This window comes from Adiantum capillus-veneris, chromosome 17, assembly GCF_014529385.1.
Source record: "Adiantum capillus-veneris isolate H3 chromosome 17, ASM1452938v2, whole genome shotgun sequence".
Taxonomy (NCBI): Eukaryota; Viridiplantae; Streptophyta; class Polypodiopsida; order Polypodiales; family Pteridaceae; genus Adiantum; species Adiantum capillus-veneris.
Window position 1 is genome coordinate 61,498,815 of NC_140947.1, and position 23,459 is coordinate 61,522,273.

Below are 23,459 nucleotides of genomic sequence, written 5' to 3' on the forward strand. Positions count from 1 at the left end.
ATTGAGAAGATGACAGTGATTCCCACATAATGGCTACTACAATAAATCAATATAGGGTGGATTGTGGTAAATACACTCCTGCATATCTATGTTGATGACATATAGCTTAAAATTAGAAGGATTAGCCAACTCCATTGGAAATTTGATAACCCTCACTAGATGAGAGTAGTGGATTGCAACTAGTTTGTCATGCAACAACTTGTAGTGTCAATCATCAATTTTCTCATAATGCCATCCTAACACATCGTATGATCCCTTTTGGCATATTGTGACCCATGCATCTTTGATCCTTTTGGTTGCTTGAACTTTATAGCAAAGCATTAAGAATGTAAAACTCAACCTTTTGATTATTATCTGGTTCATCATTAACTGCAAATTGTCAGCACCAACAGATAGAAACTTTGCCACGGAGCCTTCACACCCTTCATATAGAGGATACAATGTAGAAATCTCTTCATCATTCAATACCACCTCAGCTGGCTGTAACTTCATGTGAGACCAATTTGAGATGATGTTCTTGTTTACACAAGACCTCTAGGATTGCTGCTTACATGCATTGCAGTAACACGACAACTCGCAAAGCTTGATCTATGTGGGATTGTGTGTCGAGAAACCACATACATTGTGCATACTCTGTGTTCCCTAAATGGTTTCAACTCCAATGTATATCTCATATCAACATCGTCAACCTTAATCTCCCAAAAACACCTCTTTGATCTTTTCTTCTCTTTTGGCCTTGATGTGTTGTTTCCAAGTCTCTCCGAGAGAAAGGACACAACATCCCTTGCATTCTTAAGGATAGCACCATCTGGATTTACATGTTCATGTGATAAGGCCCACTTAACCACTACTGCAGCACCATCATGTTCACCTTTTCTATGTCTAGATCCAAAGAAGCTCCAAGTTATTTGCATCTGTGTCAGCCCGATGTACCTACAATCATGGATGGGTCAAAACATCACACATTGAACTACAACTACATATACTGATAAATTTTTTTGTAAGAAGTTGTGCACTAACAATGGACTCATTTACCTACCCACAAAGTAGAATGGTCTTGATGCCTTGAATTGTGATGCAGTGCCATCTGACCATACCTAATGCTTGCAGACATTAATGTCTTCATTAGTCATCCACATGTAGTGAAGTATGAAGCAGTGTTGGACAAATAATGTATCATGTTTGGTATCATCCAAGGTGTAGAAATGCAACTCCTTTATGCGCTGCCCATTTTCTTTGTTGCAACGATAGGTTATGTGCACCAAGATAGAGCATTGTTTGGTACGCCAATGTTGTGATTGTACTTCATTTTGCTATTTGAAAGAGTAGTTTTCATCAAATTTAACCACCGACACAATAACTTCATAAGGAAATTGATCGATGGAGCATCAAAATTGATATGCATGCCACTTGTATTTGAAATTGTGTAAAAGGAACTTCTTTGTGTGAGATTCTTAAAGAGAAGAAGCTAGAGTGAGTCACAATCACATTAATGAATAAAGAACTTTGACATGTCTCACATATGATCCTTTGTACTTGAGTGTTCAATGAGAAATAAACATATAGTGGCTTAATATTTTTAAGGTAATCCATTTTAGACCATGGCATTGTATAATGGATCTTCCATCAAATCCCTATTTTTGATGTAATTGACGGACAAATAAATCAATGAGTTTGTCAAATAAATCAATGAGAGGTGATGGATGTGCATGGGAGGAGAGACTTTCTAGTCCAAAGACATCATGCAGGTAACCTCAAAACATTGAAGTGTATATATAATTGTGGAATGGGTGCCATGGAAAGGTCTCCATGCTTGCTTTGCATGGATTCTGCAAAGATGATAGACCCAAAGTGGTTGAGAAAAGCTCCTACTCTTCACAATGAATATCCTAATTTCAGTCCAATTTTGGACATTCCATTTGTTACCATTAAGCATAAAAGTTGTGAGGCTAAAAAAACTCAGGGAGATAAAAGACTCCACCTATGTTGGTAAAGTTGAGTATCTACAATGAGAAAAGATACACATGGTAGTAAAGGAGCATGAGCCAGCTACTTGTACCGCCAAGGGTAATGTTTGGCATTCCATAGACATGATCTTTTAAATGTGTGAAAAAGATGATTGGTCACAAAAAAATCCCAACAAGTTTAACGAGAACCTTCAACTACTAAGAAATCATTCATGACAGCATAGACTGACACTTATATTACTCATTGCATGATATTCTTCAAGCACTCTTGTTAATTAGAAAGAGCTATATGAGAGTTTACTTTGTGTAACAACTTGCTTATCAACTCTGCATCACATCAATTTCAACCATTGAACATACTTTATTAAAAAATATAAAAACCCTGGCATATGGAATACCCAAGGGTTGGAAAAGTCATGGTCAAAATATCCTACTTCAGACACACACAACATGGTGGCTCTAAAGACAATAAAAATAGGTTGAAAGAGCTCTTTCAATAATTCTATTGCAGATCCTTCAATGCATGCAAAAATAGTAAGTATTAGCCTCTTCAACAACAACACACACAATCCGACATTTATAACAAAAAAAGGTTAAATAGTCAAAGGTATTCAACAACCCTGGGGATTCCACTATGTAAAAACTACATATAGCACGTGCGGACAAGAGGTATTTAAATAATCCATTACCTGTATATTTTCAAGTATTATCTGTAACCCTTATGGATGCATTTTTGTAAAAAAACATAGCCCTTATGTATGAAATTGTCACTTTCCAATTAAAAAACCCTTTATGTAATTATATTTTTCTATAAATGTATCAAATTATAAATCCTTTATTTTGTTCGCACGTGCTATCTTACATATTTCCTAGTGGATGCCCCAGGTCAACAACTCAGATACCCATGAAGGCCAAAGAAAATGGAGGGAGATAATGGAATATATGAACCATTGGTGGAGCAAAAGACTCTAAGTGTTTAATTAAACATGCACAAGTCACAATATTACACAAATACTGATTTGTGTTTCAACTTGTTGACAATTTATATATAACTTTTGACACTTCGCCCTTGTATTGGATCATTAAACGTTTGCCATACTCTAAAATTTCATTTGGGTTGTGTTTCCCTAATGAAAGCATCATTGTTGTGTATGTGTAATAATAGGTTGTATGGCCACCCATACACCTAGGAAAATATCCAAAACATTCTCTCGTAAAACTTTGATCGATGAGGATAACTTTTTCTGTATTCTACGGCAGCATTGGTCCACTCAAGAAGCGTGAGAGTATCCTCACATTGCTTAGGTTTTAAGCTCCATTCTGAGACTTGTAGCATCACCTATAGCTGTCACTTGTGGTGCAGGTAGCGGTAATCCTCTCTTGCAACATTTCATTGTGAAAGACTAGGATGGGTGCCTCAAAAAGTTTGGGAAGATATTGTGCTAGGTTTGGATCTCTTCCACGATACTCTTTGGTCTATCGGCGACAAAGAAAGTCATCCTTCTCGCCAATTGAGGATTGTAGATAGCATGATGTGTGTGTTGTGTGTGTGTGTGTGTGTGTGTGTGTGAGAGAGAGAGAGAGAGAGAGAGAGAGAGAGAGAGAGAGAGAGAGAGAGAGACAATCACATTAGTCCATATTCAAAATGTGGTGTACTCAACAAGATATTGATGGTATATCCTATGCAAAAACATTTGATTAAAGATTTACTCAAAGTTAATAGTGTTATTCACAAGGTCAATGTGGGGTGGAAGCATGGTAAGGTGGCACCATTGCTTAAGTCCATGGACAACCACTTTTAAAGTGATAAATGGCTTGTCCAAGTTGAAATTTGATGAGAGAAAAAAGTGTCTATTTTTTTGAAAATATTTTGGAGGTCAAGAACATATGCGTGTGTTTCTTTCTTGGCATTCATGAGTTACGTCAACAACATGTATCTCAGTAGACCTTGTAATGGGCCTATTCCTTGGCTCGCTCATGAACAAAAATACATAGAGGCTCTCTCTCTCTCTCTCTCTCTCTCGCTCTCTCTCTCTCTCTCTCTCTCTCTCTCTCTCTCTCTCACACACACACACACACACACACACACACACACACACACACACACAGGGAGAATGTTTTCCCTTACTGGACAATCCTAAACATGGTTGTCATCATAGAGGAGACTCTCAAAGTCCCCGTTTGTTCAAGAAATAGTGCATGAGCAGGTGGAAGAGACAATCAGGCGGTATGAGGCTAAGAAGAAATGGTCTTACAAAGCTAGAAAGAAGGAGAAACAAGCTCAACTTATTTCAAGAGAGATTGTCGAGCTAGCAATGGCAAAAATTGTTGAGCTTGTGTTACAAACAACTAAGTTTTACAATAAGGAACACATGAATATCGTCATGGAGAGATCTTTGGAGCTTCGTGAGATTGCAAGGTTCATGGAAACATACAGGTGAAGTCTTCCCATACACTTAGGATCTCCATTGTTAGTGTAAAATACCTGATATCAGATAACTAATTGATAATGAAAAGAAGAAGCATAACAATGCTCGTAAATGCAAGACAAGACCAAGATGGCCCTAGTTTGCAAAAGGTTGCGAAGATGTTAGATGTGCACAAGCAAAACTTGTATGCAACAAAGAGAACTTTGGCTAATGTTGATGGTGGATGTGTTTCTCTGGCTATGTTTAGAAGAAGGAAGCGTTGTGATGCACTCTCAAATGATGTGGGGAACCTCATCTCTAAGTTTTGGACAACCCATACATGTGTCTCACCCAATAAGAAGAATATGAAGCGCTTCAAGCTTGGTTCAGAATAGTACATTGAGCATCCAATCCACTGATGGAACGCAATTGAGTTCAATTTCAACTTCTATTTCATGTTTTCAATCCATGTTCCAATTAATTGTTTTCTTTTATATGCCATTGTACTCATCAACAATCTACTAGTGTATCATGTCGCGATCATATTTATTGCATAGAAATTCACAAAAATTTAGATGTTCATGCTTAGGGCATGGTTCCAAGTTTTGTTTGGTTCTCATTGTTCTTAAAATGACATAAATGTTACCATATACATGTGGTAGTGATGTGTGTGAACACACTAGGACCGCCGGGGCATTTTTTCCCTCTTTAGGAGGTTTTTTCCCCTGAGCATTGTATATACGCCCATCACTCTAGGGCTACCTATTTTTTTCATTGAGCTCCCTTTGTCTTCTCCAAGCTGTGTTTGCGTTTCTCTGCAACCCTAATTCCAAAAATTGCTATCAGAGCGGGTTGCGTCCTCCCGAGCTTAGTCGCCAGCTACTCCAGCACACACCTGCTCACTTTCTCCGATTTCAGTGAGGTTTGGCGAGCGTTCGCAGGTCGACAAATATTTTGGGAGATCTCGTAGATCTTGGTCTACTCAGATTTTTATTTCGGCCTCCGTTCCACTACAGGCAGCATTGCATAGGCTATTTCGTCATTTTGTGCAAAATTTCTATCAGTGCCATCTTTAGCATAACAGGTGTCTCATAGTCTTCTACGGTTTGTGCTATATAGCACGTGTTGTTCCCGCGTCGTTTCTCCTATTTTCAGGTAGTTTTCACATCAGGGGCAGCATTTACCATGCTAACAACAACACAGATGTGTTCAAGATGTTTGCTGCTGAGGACAGGTTGGATGGGGACAACTACCCTATGTAGGCTTATATGATGCAACATGTTCTTGTGTCAAAGGGCGTCTGGAACATTGTGCAGGGCATTGATGTACGTCCTGGTTCTGAGGATGTAGGCGATGTTGAGGATGTTGCAGGTCTCGCTGCAAGGATTGCTGCTATTAGAGTTGTTTTGCCTACGACAGAACAAGCTTGTTGGGATGTAAAGGATGCGCAGGCTCATGCATTAATTGCGTTGTCTGTGAAGCGCACCATTATTCCTCACATCCGTTCAGCAAAATTTGCAAAACAGGCTTGGGATATATTGGCTGGTCTTTATGCAAGTCGCAATGAGGCTAAAATTGCTTTGCTGCGTAAAGAGATGGAGTCGAAGATTATGCATGAGGAAGATGATATGGAAACTTTCCTTGCTAGTGTCAAGGATATAAATGAGCAACTTATTTCTACAGGTGAAGTCATTTCAGACAGTTCCCTTGTGCAGACTGTTCTTGATGCCTTGCCAGATTCTTACAAGACTTTTGCTAGTACTTGGAGACTTATGACCCAAGGAAATCCAGAAGTTGTCAAGTTTGATGCATTATGCACATTGTTGTTGCAAGAATAACTTTCCAGAAAAAACAGGACTAGGTAGTGTGCAGTTGAACAGGCTTTTATTGCTTCTCAAAGAAAGGGTAGTAACAGCAATGCAACCACTTCTTATGGTTCTGTTGCGAGTGACAAAACTTATGTTCCTAATACTTCTGCTGGCAGCATTTCGTCTGGCAATTCTGGCGATAAGGGAAAAAAGAAGATTCATTGCCATTATTGTAAAGTTAATGTTCACTTGATCAAGCAGTGTCCTAAGTTGAAGGCCAAAGAGGCTAATAAGAAAGAGGGTGGTTCCACTGTAAATGCTGGTTCCACTACAAATGCAGCCATTGTTGAGTCTTCTGTTAAAGGAGACTATAATGCTGATGTTGATGTAGAACGGGCTTTTAGCGCAGAGTGCACTTACAATCCTGTTGTCCATGATGCATGCTTGTCAGTTGCTGTAGATTCACATGTGTGGTATTTCGACAGTGGTGCTATAAATCACATTACCTCACATTGTGAATTGTTCCTCTCTCGAGTCTGTTTCTCATGGGAATTCAGTCACTTGTGCCAACAATGCCTCTTATCTGGTTCAAGGAGTTGGAAAGATTGTGATTACTACTACAAATGGTAGTTCCTTCACACTTGTTGATGGACTTTATGTACCTGGGATCAAGAAGAATCTCTTACCTGTATCCGCACTTGCTAGACTTGGACTTGTAGTCAAATTTGTGGATGATCTCAGTTTTGGTGATGAAATTGTTATATCTGGCCTTTTGTGCCGTGGGTTGTATAAGCTCACTTTGTATGACAAGTGTGGAATTTTTTTTGCAAATGCTGTTGCAGATTCAAGGGCTATTTCAGATGCAAAACTTTGACATGTCATCTGAATTTTGCCAGTTTGCTGCGTTTGCAGAAATTTGATATGGTTGCTTCTTTGCCGCCTCTTGAAGCACCTGTCAAACATGTTTGTGAAGGCTGTATTTTGGGTAAGAAGGAGCGTTCTAAGTTTCCAAAGGATGGTTTAGTTCGGGCCACATGCAGGTTATAGCTTGTGCATAGTGATGTTTGTGGGCCCATGCAAACTCCGTCCTTGGGCAATTACCTTTACTTCGTGACTTTCATTGATGATTACTCCAGGCATGCATGAGTATTTCCGCTTAAAGCGAAGTCCGAAGTTTTTATGTGCTTCAAACAATTTTTGGCTATGGTTGAAAATGTCTCAAAATGTACTATGGGCACCCTCCGTTCCGATCGAGGGGGGGAGTATATGTCTCATGAATTTAATGCATTTATGGCTAGTCGTGGGATAAAACACCAATGTACAGTGCCTTATACACCTCAACAAAATGGTGTTGCTGAGAGGAAAAACAGGTCATTGATGGAAATGGCACGATGTATGGTCAAAAGTCAAGCTTTGCCGCATTCTTTTTGGCTTGAGGCCATCATGTGTGCCACTTATGTACTTAACAAGTGTCCTACGAAAGCTTTGCAGTCTATTACTCCATATGAAGCATGGCATGATAGAAAGCCTTCTATTGAGCACATGCGTGTTTTTGGTTGTTTGGCATATGCTTTGGTGCCACAAACACAACGCAAAAAATTGGATGATAAGGCAGTCAAATGTATTTTTGTTGGTTCTAGTGCTGAAAGCAAAGGTTACAGGTTATATCATCCGCAAACAAAGCGTATTCTGGTTTCATGGGATCTAGTATTTGTGGAAGATTCTGTTCAGCCCTTGCTGTCATGTACTAGAGACAGTAATGTAAGCTCACAGGACATTTATGACACTTTGTTGCCTCTTTTCAGTGGTGGAAATACGATGTAAGTTCCAATGAGACAAATGTACAGCCTATAGGGGTTTCTGAAAATGTTACAGATCAGCCTCTTACTAATGCAGATGTACATGATGTACTTGATGAGGAAAGGGCTGAAAATGAGCCGGCTAGAGGTATGCCAAAATGGCTGGTGCACACTTTGCGTGACAGTAAATTGGATGCACCTTTGTCTAGTCGTACTAGTTCAGGCTCTTGCCATGCATCTTATGCATCAGATTGTTATGCTTTGGCTGTGTCTAGCTTACATGATGTTGAGGAGCCTCTGTCTTTTGATGAAGCATAGAATTCAGAAAATTGGATGGCTGCTATGCAATCAAAATATGATGCACTTATAAAAAATGACACATGGACTTTATGTGATTTGCCTCCTATCAAAAAGGCCATTGGTATGAAGTGGGTTTACAAGTTGAAACGCAAGCTGGATGGTGAGATCGATCGCCATAAGGCTCGACTTGTTGCAAAGGGTTATCCACAGCAAAAAGGCATAGATTATGAAGAGACTTTTGCTCCCACTTGTCGTATGACTACTGTGCATTTTCTATGTGCATTGGCAGCTCATTTTGGTTGGGATGTACATCAATACTCGTAGAATTCAAACCATATGACCAAATATCTGCATGTTTTGTTCCCTATGCTCTATGCCTTTCTTTCTCAGTCAGTGCCACTTGCTTATTAGTTTTGTTTCATTTACTTAATGGCTCATATTGAGGATCCAAGTCAATATGTTAATAATATTCAAGATGTTTGGTGAGGAGGACCATGAGTGTGAACGAGAAATTCATTATCTCTCATTGCAAAAAAACAAAGGAGAAGAAAGTTGTGGAGACGTTGCAAAGAGAAGATTACAATCCTTCAATCTCCCTCCAAGACGACGCAAGGTCTATTCAATGTAACTGAAAAGAGTCATTCCTCTATCATCATAGTTGTTATGGGTTGTGGAAAGAATCTACATGTAGATATGCTTTTCAAGCGGTTGTGTTGAGGATCCCTTTTCGTTTACCCCACCTATTTTAGAGAGAGAACGCCAAAAAAAAATATTTTTCTTAGAAAGCCCTCCAAATGACCTTCAAAATTTCCTAATGACTTTGCTTGTCACTATCCCCCAAATCATCTTTAATGACACACCAAGTGGCTATCTACGTTGGAAGAGTCTATCGTGGGGAATTATGTCGAAGGCTTGCAAGAATCCACAAACTAGCAATGTAATTGCCTATTTTGCACCTTTGCCTGATCAATCAAGCAACGCAGAGTAAAGAATTGGTCGATGGTAGAGAAACTAGCCTGTCCGCTGGTTTGTAAGGCTCAACTGAAACTAGCATGTCCAATGGCTTGTAAGCCCTCGCTCTCTGCATGTGAGCTCAATTCTACCCCCAACACTCCTCCAAAGAGATTCGCCAATATGTGTGGCCAATCATGAACACACTTGCCAATCATGGAGCAACCTCAAACACTTGTGGATAGGCACTATGGTGTGCCTATTCCACTCGCTTGGTAATCCAATCTACTAGTGCTCTGTTGAAGAGCAAGGCAATGAATGGGGTGAGGGTACCTATGGTGTAGATGAGATGTTCACTCTACATGCCTGTGTGATATGAGAAACGGCCATGTTGCATGCGGCAAATAGCCCTCTCCACCATTGCAAAGAAAGTAGATGTGGTAAGGCATGGGTCTCGAGGCTTTGGAATCGGTGACTGTCCAGGTTCCTGATAGAGTCTCTAAGCATAGTCATGCCATCTCTCACAGTCCTCAAACTGGGGCGGGCAAGGCTGCCGTAGTTGGAGCGATGCCACAATGATGAGCAAGCTTTGAATTGCTTTGAAATTAAACAGATACAGCATGAGGGCATGCTTCCAACTGGTGTACAATTGTGTGTGCTGTTCTTTTCAGTCCATTAAATAAGTGTGTGCAAAGCTAAGATATTTATGCCACTTGTTTGCTCCTGCTATGTTGGGAGTTCGTCACGGTTAGTGTTGTTCACGAGGGAAATTAAAGGTTGCATGGTAGGGGTTGTTGCACAAGGATGTTGTGTTGGGCAATGTGCTTGTGGGTATGTATGTCCAATGCGGTTATGTTTCAGAGGCACCAGAAGTGTTCAAGGAACTCCTTTATTGGGATGCTGTCTCTTGGCACTTATGGTCCTTTTGTAGGGACACTGCATTTGACATACATTTTAAGTGACGTATCACCGAGCACAACACAGCCTCGACTAGCAATCTCAGCCAAGTATCTTTCAACAATTGTCCATCACTTGCATAATGCAGCTCAAATGCAAGCATAGTGTTTGCATTTGGAGAGAGGCCCTTACTTTGCATCCACTGCGATTAGGCCAGAACAGCCTAGGAGCTTCATGGCCCTGCTGTTGGCAGGTATATGTTGCAAGCACTGAACTCAAATGGCAGCAGAATCACATCAAGAACAACTTGCACTTTTGTCGGACATCCCAGTCGGCATACATGCCAAACACAGCATGTGTTTGCAAGAGCCCTTGGACTAGAAATCCATCGCAAATTTATGGCCCATGTCAATGACTTTGAAGATGCAAACATTGGTGGCTGCACTTGGACAGAGGCCTTTTAACTTTGACGTGCTTCTGATTACAGTCTTGAGGGCATTAGTAGCCACATCAAATGCTCTAAATTCCTGCCAGAATATTGTTGCTATGGAGTACGTCTTGAGAATTGCACACACAAACGCTTGCATTTGTGTAGTCTCAAATGTCACACAGATTTTCCAAGAGCATGGCCTTTGCATTACTCGAGCAGATGCATCTACAGGAGATAAAATTGCCAAGAATGTGTTCAATTGGACAGATGCAATACGGAACCGTGTAGATGACAAATGCAAAGAGGTTATTAGTCAGAGATTGGGCAGGTTGTATTGCAAGTGACACTGCCCAGATTCTGGGTCTGCCCCAAATTTGTGAATACAGCACATTTAGTATAGATGTCAATCAAAGCATATGGACCGAGCCCATGCTCGCATCCTTTAAAAACCTGTAGGATGCAAGCACAAGTGATTGCATCCTATCATGGTGCCAAGTGCCGGTAAGATGGATGTATAGGTGATTGCATTTTAAAGAGGTCCTTGCTTGCATCATCTGAAAGAAGCCAAAAGCAATCTGGCTCGAACCCAAATTTGTAGATACAACACATTCAGATGTCAAATCAAAAAAATGGCAAGCATGGCATGTTCTTCACCATGCGACCTCCTCACAAATTCTTTGCGTGTCAATCCCTTGCATAATGGCACATCGACCTTCTAAACACTGAGGATTTGACCACGTAGCTCTCTCTGCTTTCTGGTTTGCCCAAAAAGATGCTGGGCTAACCAGGATCTTCTTTTCTGTGATGTTGGAAAAAATGTAACTTGCGTTCGATCAACAACATTGTAAAGATATTTCCCCAGCAGTATACAAAAGAGCAACCTCTGGCCATGCCCCCCGCCAATTTGATCCTGATTCCTCAAGCGCCTTTCACACAATATCCAATAGCCTGCATTATTCTGACAACCGGATGTTGCCCATGGAGACATAAACTGCATCATCAAAATTGTTTAATTGCATTGCATGCTCAAAAGCCAATTCCCCAATGTCCTTATTCACAGAGTTTTTACATGCACTCAACACAGTGTGCCACATTGCAAGATCAGCAAGAAGTGGCATCTTCTCAATCAGTGTGACTGCAATGTCCAAGTGTCCTGCACGTCCAAAAAGATTAACCATGCATGAATGATGCTCCAAACTTGGAAGAAAACCATATCCCTTGCTTAAAAACTCAAAATAGTGCTGGCCCTCCTCCAGGAGTCCCATATGGTTACAAGCATTGAGGACAATTGTGAGTGTAACTGAAGATGGCAATACACCTTCTTGTGTCATTTCTTTTAGTAGGTTAAGAACATTTTCACCCTTTCCAAGCTGAGCATATCCTTCCATAAGAGCACTCCATGATACTACATCATGGAGTGCAAACTCACGAAAAACCTTTTCGGCTTCTAAGAGCAGGCCACAGTTAGCATACATGGCCACTAATGATGTGCCAATTACTGGGACTTCATCCACTAATCCAAGTTTCACGAGCATAGCATGTGCTTTTAAGCCCATGCATACTGCTCCCATGCAGCCACACGCTTTTAAGAGGCACATAAAAGTAGTGGTGTCCGGATTGAAGCCCTTCTTTTGCATCTGTTGGAAATAGTTTAGTGCTTCATTGCCCATTCCCTGTTCAGCATATCCCGCAATCAAGGCATTCCATGAAGCAACATCCAACGACAAGAGATTCTCAAAAATTTCTTGTGCTTTTCCAAAAGCACCACACTTACAATACATGTCTACTAAAGCAGTGCCAACTATAGTATCCTTTTCAAGAAAATCATACCTTTCTGAAATCTGAGCATGCATGTCCTCACCCCTGTCTAAAGCCCTCTTGTTGCCACATGCTTTTAAGACACAAGCATAAGTGAATGCATTTGGATTCAAACCTTCCGCTTGCATTTGATCAAAACATTTAAGAGCTTCCTCGCTAAACCCATTTTCTGCATACCCTGCAATTAATGATGTCCAAGTGACTATATCCTTCATCGAAAGCTCATCAAATACCTCCTGTGCTTTATTAAGGTTTCCGCACTTAGCATACATGTCTACTAATGCACCTGCAACCACAATGTCTTTCTCCAACAGACACTTTTTCGCAATCTCTAGATGTATCTTTTGGCCTTCTTCCAACGCTCCTACAAGGCCACAAGCTTTCAGGGCAGTTGCAAACGTCACAGCATCAGGAGAGAACCCTTTGCTTTGCATTCTTGCAAAACAATTCAGTGCCTCTTCACCATGTCCATATTGAGTATAACCTGCAATTAGCTCATTCCATGAGACTACATTTGGATTCCTAAGCTCGTCAAAAGCTTCCTGTGCTTTGTCCAATGCACCACACTTGACATACATGTCCACAAGAGCATTTGCAATCACTATATCTCTGTCCAGCAGACACTCTCTCTTTAACCGAGCATGTATTTCTTCACCCTTTCCATAAGCCCCTATGCTGCCACAGGCCTTCAAGATGCAAGTATAAGTGACACCATCGGGATGCAATCCCCCCAATTGCATCTGCTCGTAGCAGTCTAGTGCCTCTTTACCATGATTGTGCTGAACATACCCTGAAATGAGCGTTGTCCATGAGATAACATCGCGAATTGGAAGCTGATTAAATACTTCCTCTGCTTTTTGAACTGTACCACACCTTACATACATATCGATAAGTGCGTTGGCAACCACAATATCTTTCTCTAAAAGACATTCTCGCAACATTTGGGTATGTATTTGTTGGCCCTTCTCCATGTCTTTTAAGCTGCCACAAGCTTTTAGGATACAAGAGAAAGTGACAGCGTTGGGGACCAAACCCTCAATTTGCATCCGTTCAAAGCAGTTCAATGCTTTCCTACCATCTCCATTTTGAGCATAACCAGTAATCAAGGCATTCCATAAAATGATGTTGTGATGTTGAAGCATGTCAAAAACTTCTTGGGCTTTCGCCATTGAGCCACACTTGGCGTACATATTAACCAGCGAGCTACTCACAAAAGTATTAGTTTGTAGCAACTCTGTTTTGTCAATTTGCCCATGGATGTCAATTCCTCTTTGTAGGTCCTTTCGTTTGGCACAAGCCTTCAGTGAAGCGACAAATGAGATTGCAATACGAGGATTATCTGCACGATTCTCACCATTGACAAGTGAGATTTTTTCAGCTTGTTGTGGTCTTTGATGTGTTACTTTAACCTGGCTGGAGTTTTTCTTTGTCTTATCAAACACTGCCTTTTGTGGATTGTCTTTGGGTTGTCTTGTGGGCTCATCAAGATCCTGGCATGGACGATACATGCCACTAATACCTGCCAGCTCCATCATTGGACTTTGTGGAGACCTTAAGTTGTTCTGTGATTCAATGCAACACATAGTTTCTCACCCTTGCAAGGTATCACGATCCAATAGCAGGCAAAACACGCGCATACACGACCCCAGGTGCAATTGGGAAGAAGCTTCTGACTTGTTAGTCTATTGGGTTTGATTACTTCGTTAGCCAAGTGACGCGATTCAAATTCTCAACTCTTCCTTTTGTTTAGGCAGGCAGTGACAAGCACTATCTGCATCACGCACACCACATCTCATGTGGTTATCAAGCTTGCGACCTCTTGGTCTCAGGGCTTCCTGCTTATTAATTTTATGTGCGAGGTCTTGTCTGGGATGCAGTCTATTTGATTGCAAGGCATACCAAAGCGAGGGCTTCTCTCGAGACGGGCCTGTGGGAATGCATTGCTTGCTTGACATGCTTGAAAAGGGGCTTCTTTCCTCTCTGTGCTAGCGCTCGACAAAAACCTACGTTTAGTGTAATCACACCTGTAAATTTACCTTTAAATTTTAAATTTGAAGGTGAGGAAAGCCACAAAATCTACAGTCAAGTTACCTCTTAAGTTTTCCTTGATTGGCCTTGTCATAGCCTAGTAAAATTTTAAATTAAAAGGCTTTCCTAATGGCAACATACTATTCCCAAATGGCTTCTCTTTATTGATATTAGTTTCCTAGATTCCTCCTAGGAATCGTAGAGGTACTTGGTCACGCCAATAACTTTCAGCGAGGTCAGGGTGAAGGGCCTTCAACCTCCAAAAGTAGGATTCGGTCCTGGGTGCAGCCCGCACGCTGCTCTGATACAGCATCACTTTTTTTTTAAAAAAAAAGGAATTCTCCATCGTTCACTGCTCAGAGCTTCCTGGTTGCGTGACGTTTCTCGCCCCCAGTGACTGTGCAGCGCGACACCCTCCCCGACTTCGCCTCCTGCTTGCATGACATCCCTCCACGACTTCGCCTTTTGCTTGCATCGCCTGTGTCTAGCATCAATGAAGCTTCTGGATCTAGCGTGATTCTGTCGTTTTTTCGGTTTTCTTCAATTGGGTACCCCCTACTACTGGTAGCTTCTTCGTCTATTTAGCGAAAATTCCCTTGCTTCCATGCCCCTTGCTCTTAAGTTTCTCCAAAATGCAACATGGGTGTTCGAACACAGACATGCAGAGAGCTGGCTTTATTGCACCTCATCTAACCACTCAAGCTGGCCTCGTTCGTTGCTCGCAAGCCAGAGTTATTTTCCAAAAAAAAAACTTCAACCCTCTAGTCCTCCTCCTCAGCCTACCTGACTGCCATCTCGCTCCTACACCTTAGCCTACCTGTGCGTCCTCGTCTCCTTCTCTTGCTCCTGCTTCTATTGCAGGTCATCATCGTTGTCTCCCTCCCACAACTCAGCTTGATGCGCGCATCGTAGTATCTTGCAAGATCCCTCGTAATGGGAACTTTTTGAAAATCAAAGGGACATATTGGCTCTAAAAAAAAATAAAAGGTTTTCTTAATGGCTCTAATGGCTTGAAAACGCTAGAGGAAAAAAAAATTAGAAGAAAAACACAAATGAATAAAGTGCATTCCACAATCTATACTCTTTATACTGCAGCTTAAATTTTTTGAGGAAGAAGAGGGCATCAACGTGTCTTGCATTGGGAGCTTTGGGAGCTCTAAACCTTTTCAGTTTTTAACTTTTTGGGAGTGGAGAAGGACTCCACATGTCGCCAATACAAGCGCTCCAATTCCATCACGTAAATGCATGTCAGCGACCTACCTTCTTCATAGTATTCACGACTCATCACAATTATTCTGCTGCTAATGGGAGCGTGCATCTGCATCTTCTCCTTCGCCTACTATTAATGGGAGTCCGTGTCTACTACGTCTCCATTCCCCTCCACCATCGCCACCTCTCTTTCCTCTGCTCTCTCACCTCACGCCCGACAATCCCTCTCTCTCTCTCTCTCTCTCCCCCCCCCCCCCCCCCCCCCCCCCCCCTTCCGCATCCTGCAAGTTTTCATAGACCAGAAGAATTGTACTAGGCATGTGTTTCAACTCCGAGCTCTGACGCAATCTGGCCCAACAATGCATTGGAAGGGGGGCGAGAGAGAGAGAGAGAGAGAGAGAGAGAGAGAGAGAGAGAGAGAGAGAGAGAGAGAGAGAGAGAGAGAGAGAGAGAGAGGATTTCAACTGTTTTGCCTTAGAATCGGGGCAGGCTTCTCATTGAATTTGTTCTTGCGGAGTTGTGGGCAGCGCCCCAGCATGTAGTGCCCAGTGTGTTTGTGTCTGACGACTTCACTATCGATGTGAAGGGCAACAAAAATTATTAAACCATCTTGAAGGAAAACTGCCTGCCATACGGGTATGACTTTTGACACCAAGTAGCCCACAGGCCGCTTCAACGATCGACGCATTGTGACTGACTACACAATTTCTTTGTTGTGTTTTGATAGCTTTCCACTACCTTTCCTCGAAATCAGGTCTACTCGTGTAAATCTTACCATTGGAGCAAATTTTGCAACTGGCGGCTCAGGATTTTACAACAGCACAATGCAGCATTTTGATGTCTTTACCATAACAACTGGAGTCTTTTAAATAATTATACATGAGTAAGCTGGCAGCCAAAGTACTCAACCAATGCAACCAACACAGCATTTTGATGTCTTAACCATGACTCAACACCTGGAGTCTTTTAAAGAATTATATACGAGTAAGTCGGCAGCCAAAATACTCGACCAATGCAACCAACATTGCTTTTTATGCAGTCAATGCTGACAAAACTACTACATCAATCTCTGACTGAGACACCGCCACCCAGTTCAACCAAATCGTCCTCAACCTGCAAACCAAGTCGCTCAGAATCTCTACTCCTTTGATAGTGTCCAATGTCCATCCATCTCAGGCTGCCTGTTAACTTCTTTCAAATAACCTCCTTGTGGCTATCGGGATTGCCCTTGTGTCATGCATCTGGCTTGTGGGTTTATTTTCCTTGCAGAGAGAGAATCTCCAAAAAGGCTTTCTTCTACAACCCCTATTAACCACAAGGTCATTCTCAATGAAAAATCTAGAATGTTTTCTAGCTAGATTAGTCTTTGTATTCTATTCTTGATCTAGATTTTGTTACTAGCTGAGAGAGAGAGAGAGAGAGAGAGAGAGAGAGAGAGAGAGACAATATTGATGTAGCTGAGAGCCTAAGGCCGAGGACAAGAGCTTTGAGCTTCGGTGCAAGGGAGCCATGGAGGGCACATCCAAATTAGAAAGCTCAACAACGTGTAGCTCTAGATTGGAACTAGGAGAAGGAGGCATGTCATTAGAGGGAACCCTTTGAAGCTAAGTCAGATGGGGGTTCTGCATTGTGCAAGAAAATGCTTAAAAGAGGGCACAAACATCTAGAGAGAGGGAGTCCACATGTGATTCAAGACCCACAAGTAGAAGCGTCAATGCAGGGTGGAGGAAGGTCAAGGACAATGTGGTATGTGTGGATGAGACAAAGGAGGCTGCCACACCCAACAATAGGAAACATGAGCTACAATGGCCCGTGCCGCCTCTGCTCTTGGTTAATTACTTCTCAATCATAAGCGAACTACATGACCAATTAATGGAGAATATTTCCGTAGAGAACGTATTTCTTCACAAGAGATTAGGGAACGAGGCCTCAATCCTACTGAACATAGCTCTACCTGCATAGGCACAAACTTGAAGAGAGAGAGAGAGAGAGAGAGAGAGAGAGAGAGAGAGAGAGAGAGAGAGAGAGAGAGAGAGAGAGAGTTTTTTAGGTAAAGATTTCAAAATTGAATATAAGAGAGAGAAGGCAAAAAGGATTTTTGAATAGAAACAACAAAATTTGAATTAAAGAGAAATAAATTAAAAATGTTTATTTGCATGCCTCTCTCATGAAAGAAAGATATAATTGTAGACTCCAATCGATGAGCAGCATGCAACATAGCCAGCAAGGAACACATATAACAAATTAAGGAAGTAATTATCTGTTTGTAGAGGAGAGGGCTTAGCAAGAGCGAAAAAAACTAGTAGAACATTGTGGGTGGTGGAAAACGTGTAGCAGTAGATATGAAGGAGCTCAAAATACTTGCATGAATTGTTGTGTGTAAGGTTGTGGTCTACCATTCCTTACCACAATATAGTCGTTTGCTACTATAGGGCATGGCAGCCACTTGAGAGAAGGTGACTCAAGTCCACCCTACACTAATGTAATGATTCTAGCTAGATATTCATGGTGGTTGAGTGAGTCTAGCTAGATATTCATGATGGTTACCAATTCTTAATTGAACATGGGACGAGGGTTGGATGACCAATGGTAGTACTACTAATGTTGTTTGCAACTTTGTTTTATAGTATAGTTGTGGATTGTGGTGTCCTTAATAGGGAGCCCTGAGGGATGGTTACATTATAATTAGGTCCATGTAAGACATGAGCATCAAAAAGACATTGAACAAAGAAATTTGGGCACCTTTTATCACACAAGATGCACATTAACTTAAGTCAAAATATATCATTTCTCAACCTGCATGGAAAAATATGTGTGATGGAGGCCCCATTAAAACAAGTGTTTCTAGATTTTTCATGGGCCATAGACAAGCACAAAAGTAGTAGGTCTACGCGATTTGTGGAAAATTGTGAGACTCTATAAAAGTGCCTAACTATACGCTATTGAGATACACTCTCTGTCTTCTCCAAACGTACGTTTTCTTTACATTCATGTGTTGGTGTAAGATGCTTTCCCAAATTTTTTCATCCCTGTTTGTAACCAAGCCAGTTTTCCTTTTCCACTTTTATACTCAATGCAATCATATATGCTTGCATCTTAACATGTGTGAAATTCAGAAAGATGATAAAAGCAAGAATTGCATGATGAGGTTGTAAGCCTTAGCCTCCCAAAAGAAAATGATTTCATTTTTAGGACTGTTTTCTCTATATCAGGGTTGTAGGATACATACATATATTTGTGACAAGGGTTCACTTTAGATACACTTGCAGGCTGGTAAGGACATATGCACATAAAGTGTAGCATATTTTGGGTTGCTTTAGGTTACTAAAGCAGGATGTTGTTTCTTGGAAGCACTTATTGCAAGGCATGTTGTATGTGGTGTATTTTGGGTTGCTTTAATTAAGAATGTTGTTTATTGGAAGCATTTATTGCACGGTATGTACAACATTGGCAGGGTAGAGAAGTTATGTGTTGATCCAAAGTAAGGGCCCATATATGATGCTTGCATCATTTGTGAACCTATGCATGATGAAATTATTGGTTAGCAGCAACGCTTTAGCCCACATGCATGTCAATGTTTATTGAGTTTCATGCTTCCAATGTGCTCTCTTAAAATGCAATGTTTGCATGACTTTCCCATTAAGGGCAAGGCGAAGGAGGATTGTGTGAATATGTATCGCTTAGGGACACGCATTTTTTGGTATGTATGCACTTTGTAGTGTATCTTGGAGTGCTTTCTATTGATGATATTCTATTTTGGGTGGCATGACAATTTTTTTATACTAACCTCATTAAAATCCAAGTGCGGTGCACTTCGAGACTAGAACATGTGATTGGGGAGCTAACATGGGAAGGACAAATAAGCTCTTGGTCTTATTGCAAGTTACCTCGGCTTGCATCTCTACACGCATGTGGCTTTATGCAAGAATTAGGAAAAAGATGTTGTGCTTGACAATGTTGTGCTTAACATGTATGCCATCGAGGATTTCATCGATTATGAGTGCATTTTTTGTAGGAAATTCCCAACATCTCTGAGGCAAGAGTGGACTAAATTAGCAGTAGCCCATTTTCATAATGCGATTGGCTGTTTTTGTTCTACATGCATTATGCTTCATTGTGGATGCATGTGGAACTATGCAAAATTTCATAATGAGTTTGTTAGTGTGGGCATGAATCATACAAACAAACATCATTATCCCGACTTCTTTCTCTTGAAGAAGTTTCATAGGGAACCAATCTTTTGATGAGGTTGGAATAGCACTCTTCTTGGGATCAATTTCTTTGTACCAACACAACAAGATACATTTGGATATTTGTGACATTAGGTACGTGAGGAGGAAGCGTGCTCATTCATCAGTATGTATGCTCCCAATTTAGGATATGTTAAGGTCGCATAGGGAAGACAAGGTATTGGTTGATGCAAAGTGAGGGCTCCTCTTCTATGCTTGCATATCGATGAACATATGCATGGTCCGATGTATAAAAAGAGGAAATGATTTGATCCACACATTTTCCAGTGTGATATATTATTTAAAGCCTAAAAATATCTTCAAAGAGATCGATGTCCATAATGTGCTCTCTTGAAACTTAGTGTTTGCACAACATAATCAATAAGGGTAGAGACAAGAAACATTCACTTTGACGTTATAGTTCATGTTTAGGGAACAAAGTGGTCAGTATGTATACAAATTGTAGTGTATCTTGGACCGTTCTTTTAAATTTTTGTTTCTTGGAAGATACAAGAAGCTTCTTTTATAACATGTCATTGAAGAGCTACGTTCAAGGGTGTATGCTTTTTTATGGCACATATTGTAGGCTGAGTGCAACATGGTCATGATAAAGAATCTCTTGCTCATTTTTTATGAGTGCAGAGTGAGGGACATTAAGTAAATATGATTCTCTATGCTAGCATCTTAGTGACATTCGGTATCTTGAAAAGACTGTTTTGTTGTTGTGTTAGTTGAAGACCAATTAAGAGGAAAATTGAATGTCATCTTTGCTCAAACCGAGTGAGTAAGAGAGAAAGAATATCCTTTTCTTTTTATCAGAGAGGCAAAGAGAATCTCCATGGAATAGAATAGGCCCTCTACAATGCACACTATGACAACAATTATATCCACTACCTAGCCCACATTAGGAAAAGTTTGGACTAAAAAATGGGCCTTGTAAGAATTGTTGATGTGGCATAGCTTTCAAAAAGTGGGGATCGGTAAATTTTTTGCAAATAAGATCCAAACTTGTCGGAGGTTGGATATTTAGAATCTACTATTCAAATGCTATCTATTGATATATAGCATGCATGTATTGGACATTGCCATCATGTAGATCTAGAAAAAGATGATTTTAGATTACCGTAACGGTAACAAAACCTAGCTGATTGAAAAAAAATGGCATAACTTTCATAGAAGTCATCCAAACGTTTTGGACCTTGGCTCTTTAAAATCCATTTTTCAAGAACTTTCCAATGATAGGTCATATCATGGGGTTCTAAGCAATATTTAGAGGGGTCTACCGGGTTGCTTTCTTTTGTACAACTTTGATGATGTGGCACTCTTAAAAGGCCCAAAAATGAGTTCAAAATTTTCCTAATGAACACATAGACGAGGGGTTCAATAAACTAGCACCTTTATGATCAATTACTTGGAGACTAATGTCTTCCTTTTCAAAGAACAAAGAAATTTTTGAGCATCCCCTTTCCCTTGTGTGTGTGTGTGTGTGTGTGTGTGTGTGTGAGAGAGAGAGAGAGAGAGAGAGAGAGAGAGAGAGAGAGAGAGAGAGAGAGAGAGATGAACTCATACATTAGCTTTAGGATAACACAAAATGCCTTTTTTAGCTACTTCAATGGCAAGGATTGTGGAAATGCATTTGGCATACTCCATGTTGTAGTGTTGTATGCATCTTCAAATTGTTATAGTGTATACATCAAGTTTATTGTTTTTGTACACCCTATCTAGAGACTTTAAAAGCATTGGGTCATGCTAGAAGCTATAGGTTGTAGCTTTTTACTTTAACAATGATATAAAAGCGAGTTTAATTGGCTCCTTGTTGGATTGTCTTTTGAGAGTTTCTAAATGGCTTCTCCTCCCTCCTACATTAAATGTGATATTGATAGTTAGATGGAGCACTCCATTAGAGATTTGGAGGAGGATCAAATTTGACAATGAAGCATCAAAGATAATATACTTTGCACTACATTTTGTGGATGCATAGAGAGCGTTTTCACTTTGAGCAATGGAGGCGGAGAAGAGGGCCACCAAAATTGGGCCTTGCCTCTTCTTGGCCGCAGCAACACGCGGGTCACATACTAGTCTCTATTTATATGCACACAAAAAGCTTGTTCACTCTCCATTTTCATGGGTCTTTTCATTTCCTAAACTCACCCTTTACTTATGGACTCGAGATGTTTTGAAAGGTTTTTTAATTTTTCGAGATTGGGGAGACCTAATAGTTCATGTGTGAATTGGTGTATATGTGTAGATATAAGCGATAGTAGTTAATGTATAAGTAGGATACTATGGGTAAATTGCTTGATAATTTTTTTCTAAACAAAAATGGAAAATAAAAATTAACATAGAAGAAGGAGTAATGTCTTCGCTCAAACAAGTTTGTACATAAAAAATCTTGCCATTTATGAGCTATGAAAGCAAAAGCAAAACTTTGGTTAAACTTGTCGTACTAATAAAAATTTTAAAAGCTAAAAAGAAGAGATAGTGCATGGCTTACATGAGTGCCATACTGAAGTATGGCGGAGAGTCGGCATAGTGTCTCTCCAAAATTTACAAGAAACGTCCCATAGCCCATAGTCATGGTATTCAAGAACGAGATAACGAACCTTCTGATAGTTTGGTATTCAAGTTACTTAGCTTCCCACCTCTCAAGTGAACTCATTGTGTTTAGTGGCCGCCTCTAGAAGAGCCATTTTCATCCTCCTCTCTGATGATAATCCTAGAAAGCCCTTTGTGACTTGTTCAAGGCTGATTCATACTAGAGGGATTAGATTTATTATCCAAAGGGCTACTTTTCATCGGTGCAAGGTTTGGGTGAGATCACTTGGAGTTAGGCACAAGGAGATGATGCATGCTTGAAAGGCTTGATCACTCAGTGCATTGTGTACGAAGTTGAGATCTTGTGGATAGAAGGCAAGTGCATATGTAGGACTATGCTTTTCATTTGTTACTTCTCGAGAGTAAGCCCTCCACATGCCACATCACTTATTGAAATGGGATGCATCACTCCCGCTCAGCAAAAGAAACCCCATGCTCATTATCAACTTATCATTGCACTCAAAACAACATAGTCAATGCCATTTCCAAGAGATAATTTTCTTGTAATACTTCTATAGCGCTTATACTTTGGTATACTGTCAATAGACAACCCTCAGTAGCATATCCACTTCTGGAGTAGAGCAGCACACTTGAGGAGACCACCATCCTCCTTTATCGTGCAGTGACATCTATATCAACTCCAAATGCCCTTTAAAGCTTGCAACCCATTGTCACACTTCTACATGTTTCTTTTTGAAGAAGTACTCGTGAAGCTCACCACCATTCTCTTTGAGGCTTTCGGCAAAATGCTTCCTACTTTTGACTCTTCTAGGCGAGGTCAATGATTTTAATGTCGTTAATGGTGATGCATGCAAACAAAAAGAACCCAGGCGCTAGTGATTACCATCTCTATTTATGAGCAATAAATTAAAAGCAAGTGCTTGGTCTCAAAAGCCTTAGATGACGGACGTAGGCTACTATAAAGTTTGTGACGACGGACATAGGCTACTCTATGAGATGCAAGGTTCTTAAGTTTCTCGCAAAAGCACACGCCCTCCCTTGACACTATTTGACACGAGG

At 40.7% G+C, this 23,459-nt stretch overlaps 1 protein-coding gene and 1 pseudogene across 1 annotated transcript; one reads left to right on the forward strand and one right to left on the reverse strand.

Annotated features, from left to right (window-relative positions):
• Positions 1-9,203: 9,203 nt before the first annotated feature.
• On the reverse strand, positions 9,204-14,389 carry LOC147437353 (pentatricopeptide repeat-containing protein At5g39350-like). The gene has a single exon (XM_086486900.1). The coding sequence runs from the start codon at positions 13,959-13,961 to the stop codon at positions 11,514-11,516; it is 2,448 nt and encodes an 815-aa protein (XP_086343026.1). The 5' UTR covers positions 13,962-14,389; the 3' UTR covers positions 9,204-11,513.
• Positions 14,390-16,073: 1,684 nt separating this feature from the next.
• Positions 16,074-16,803, forward strand: LOC147437354 (GDSL esterase/lipase At5g22810-like; annotated as a pseudogene).
• Positions 16,804-23,459: the final 6,656 nt, after the last annotated feature.

What these genes read in the sequence shown, in the direction of transcription:
- LOC147437353 (XM_086486900.1), bottom strand. Translation starts at nt 13,961, where the DNA reads ATGTGTTGCATTGAATCACAGAACAACTTAAGGTCTCCACAAAGTCCA.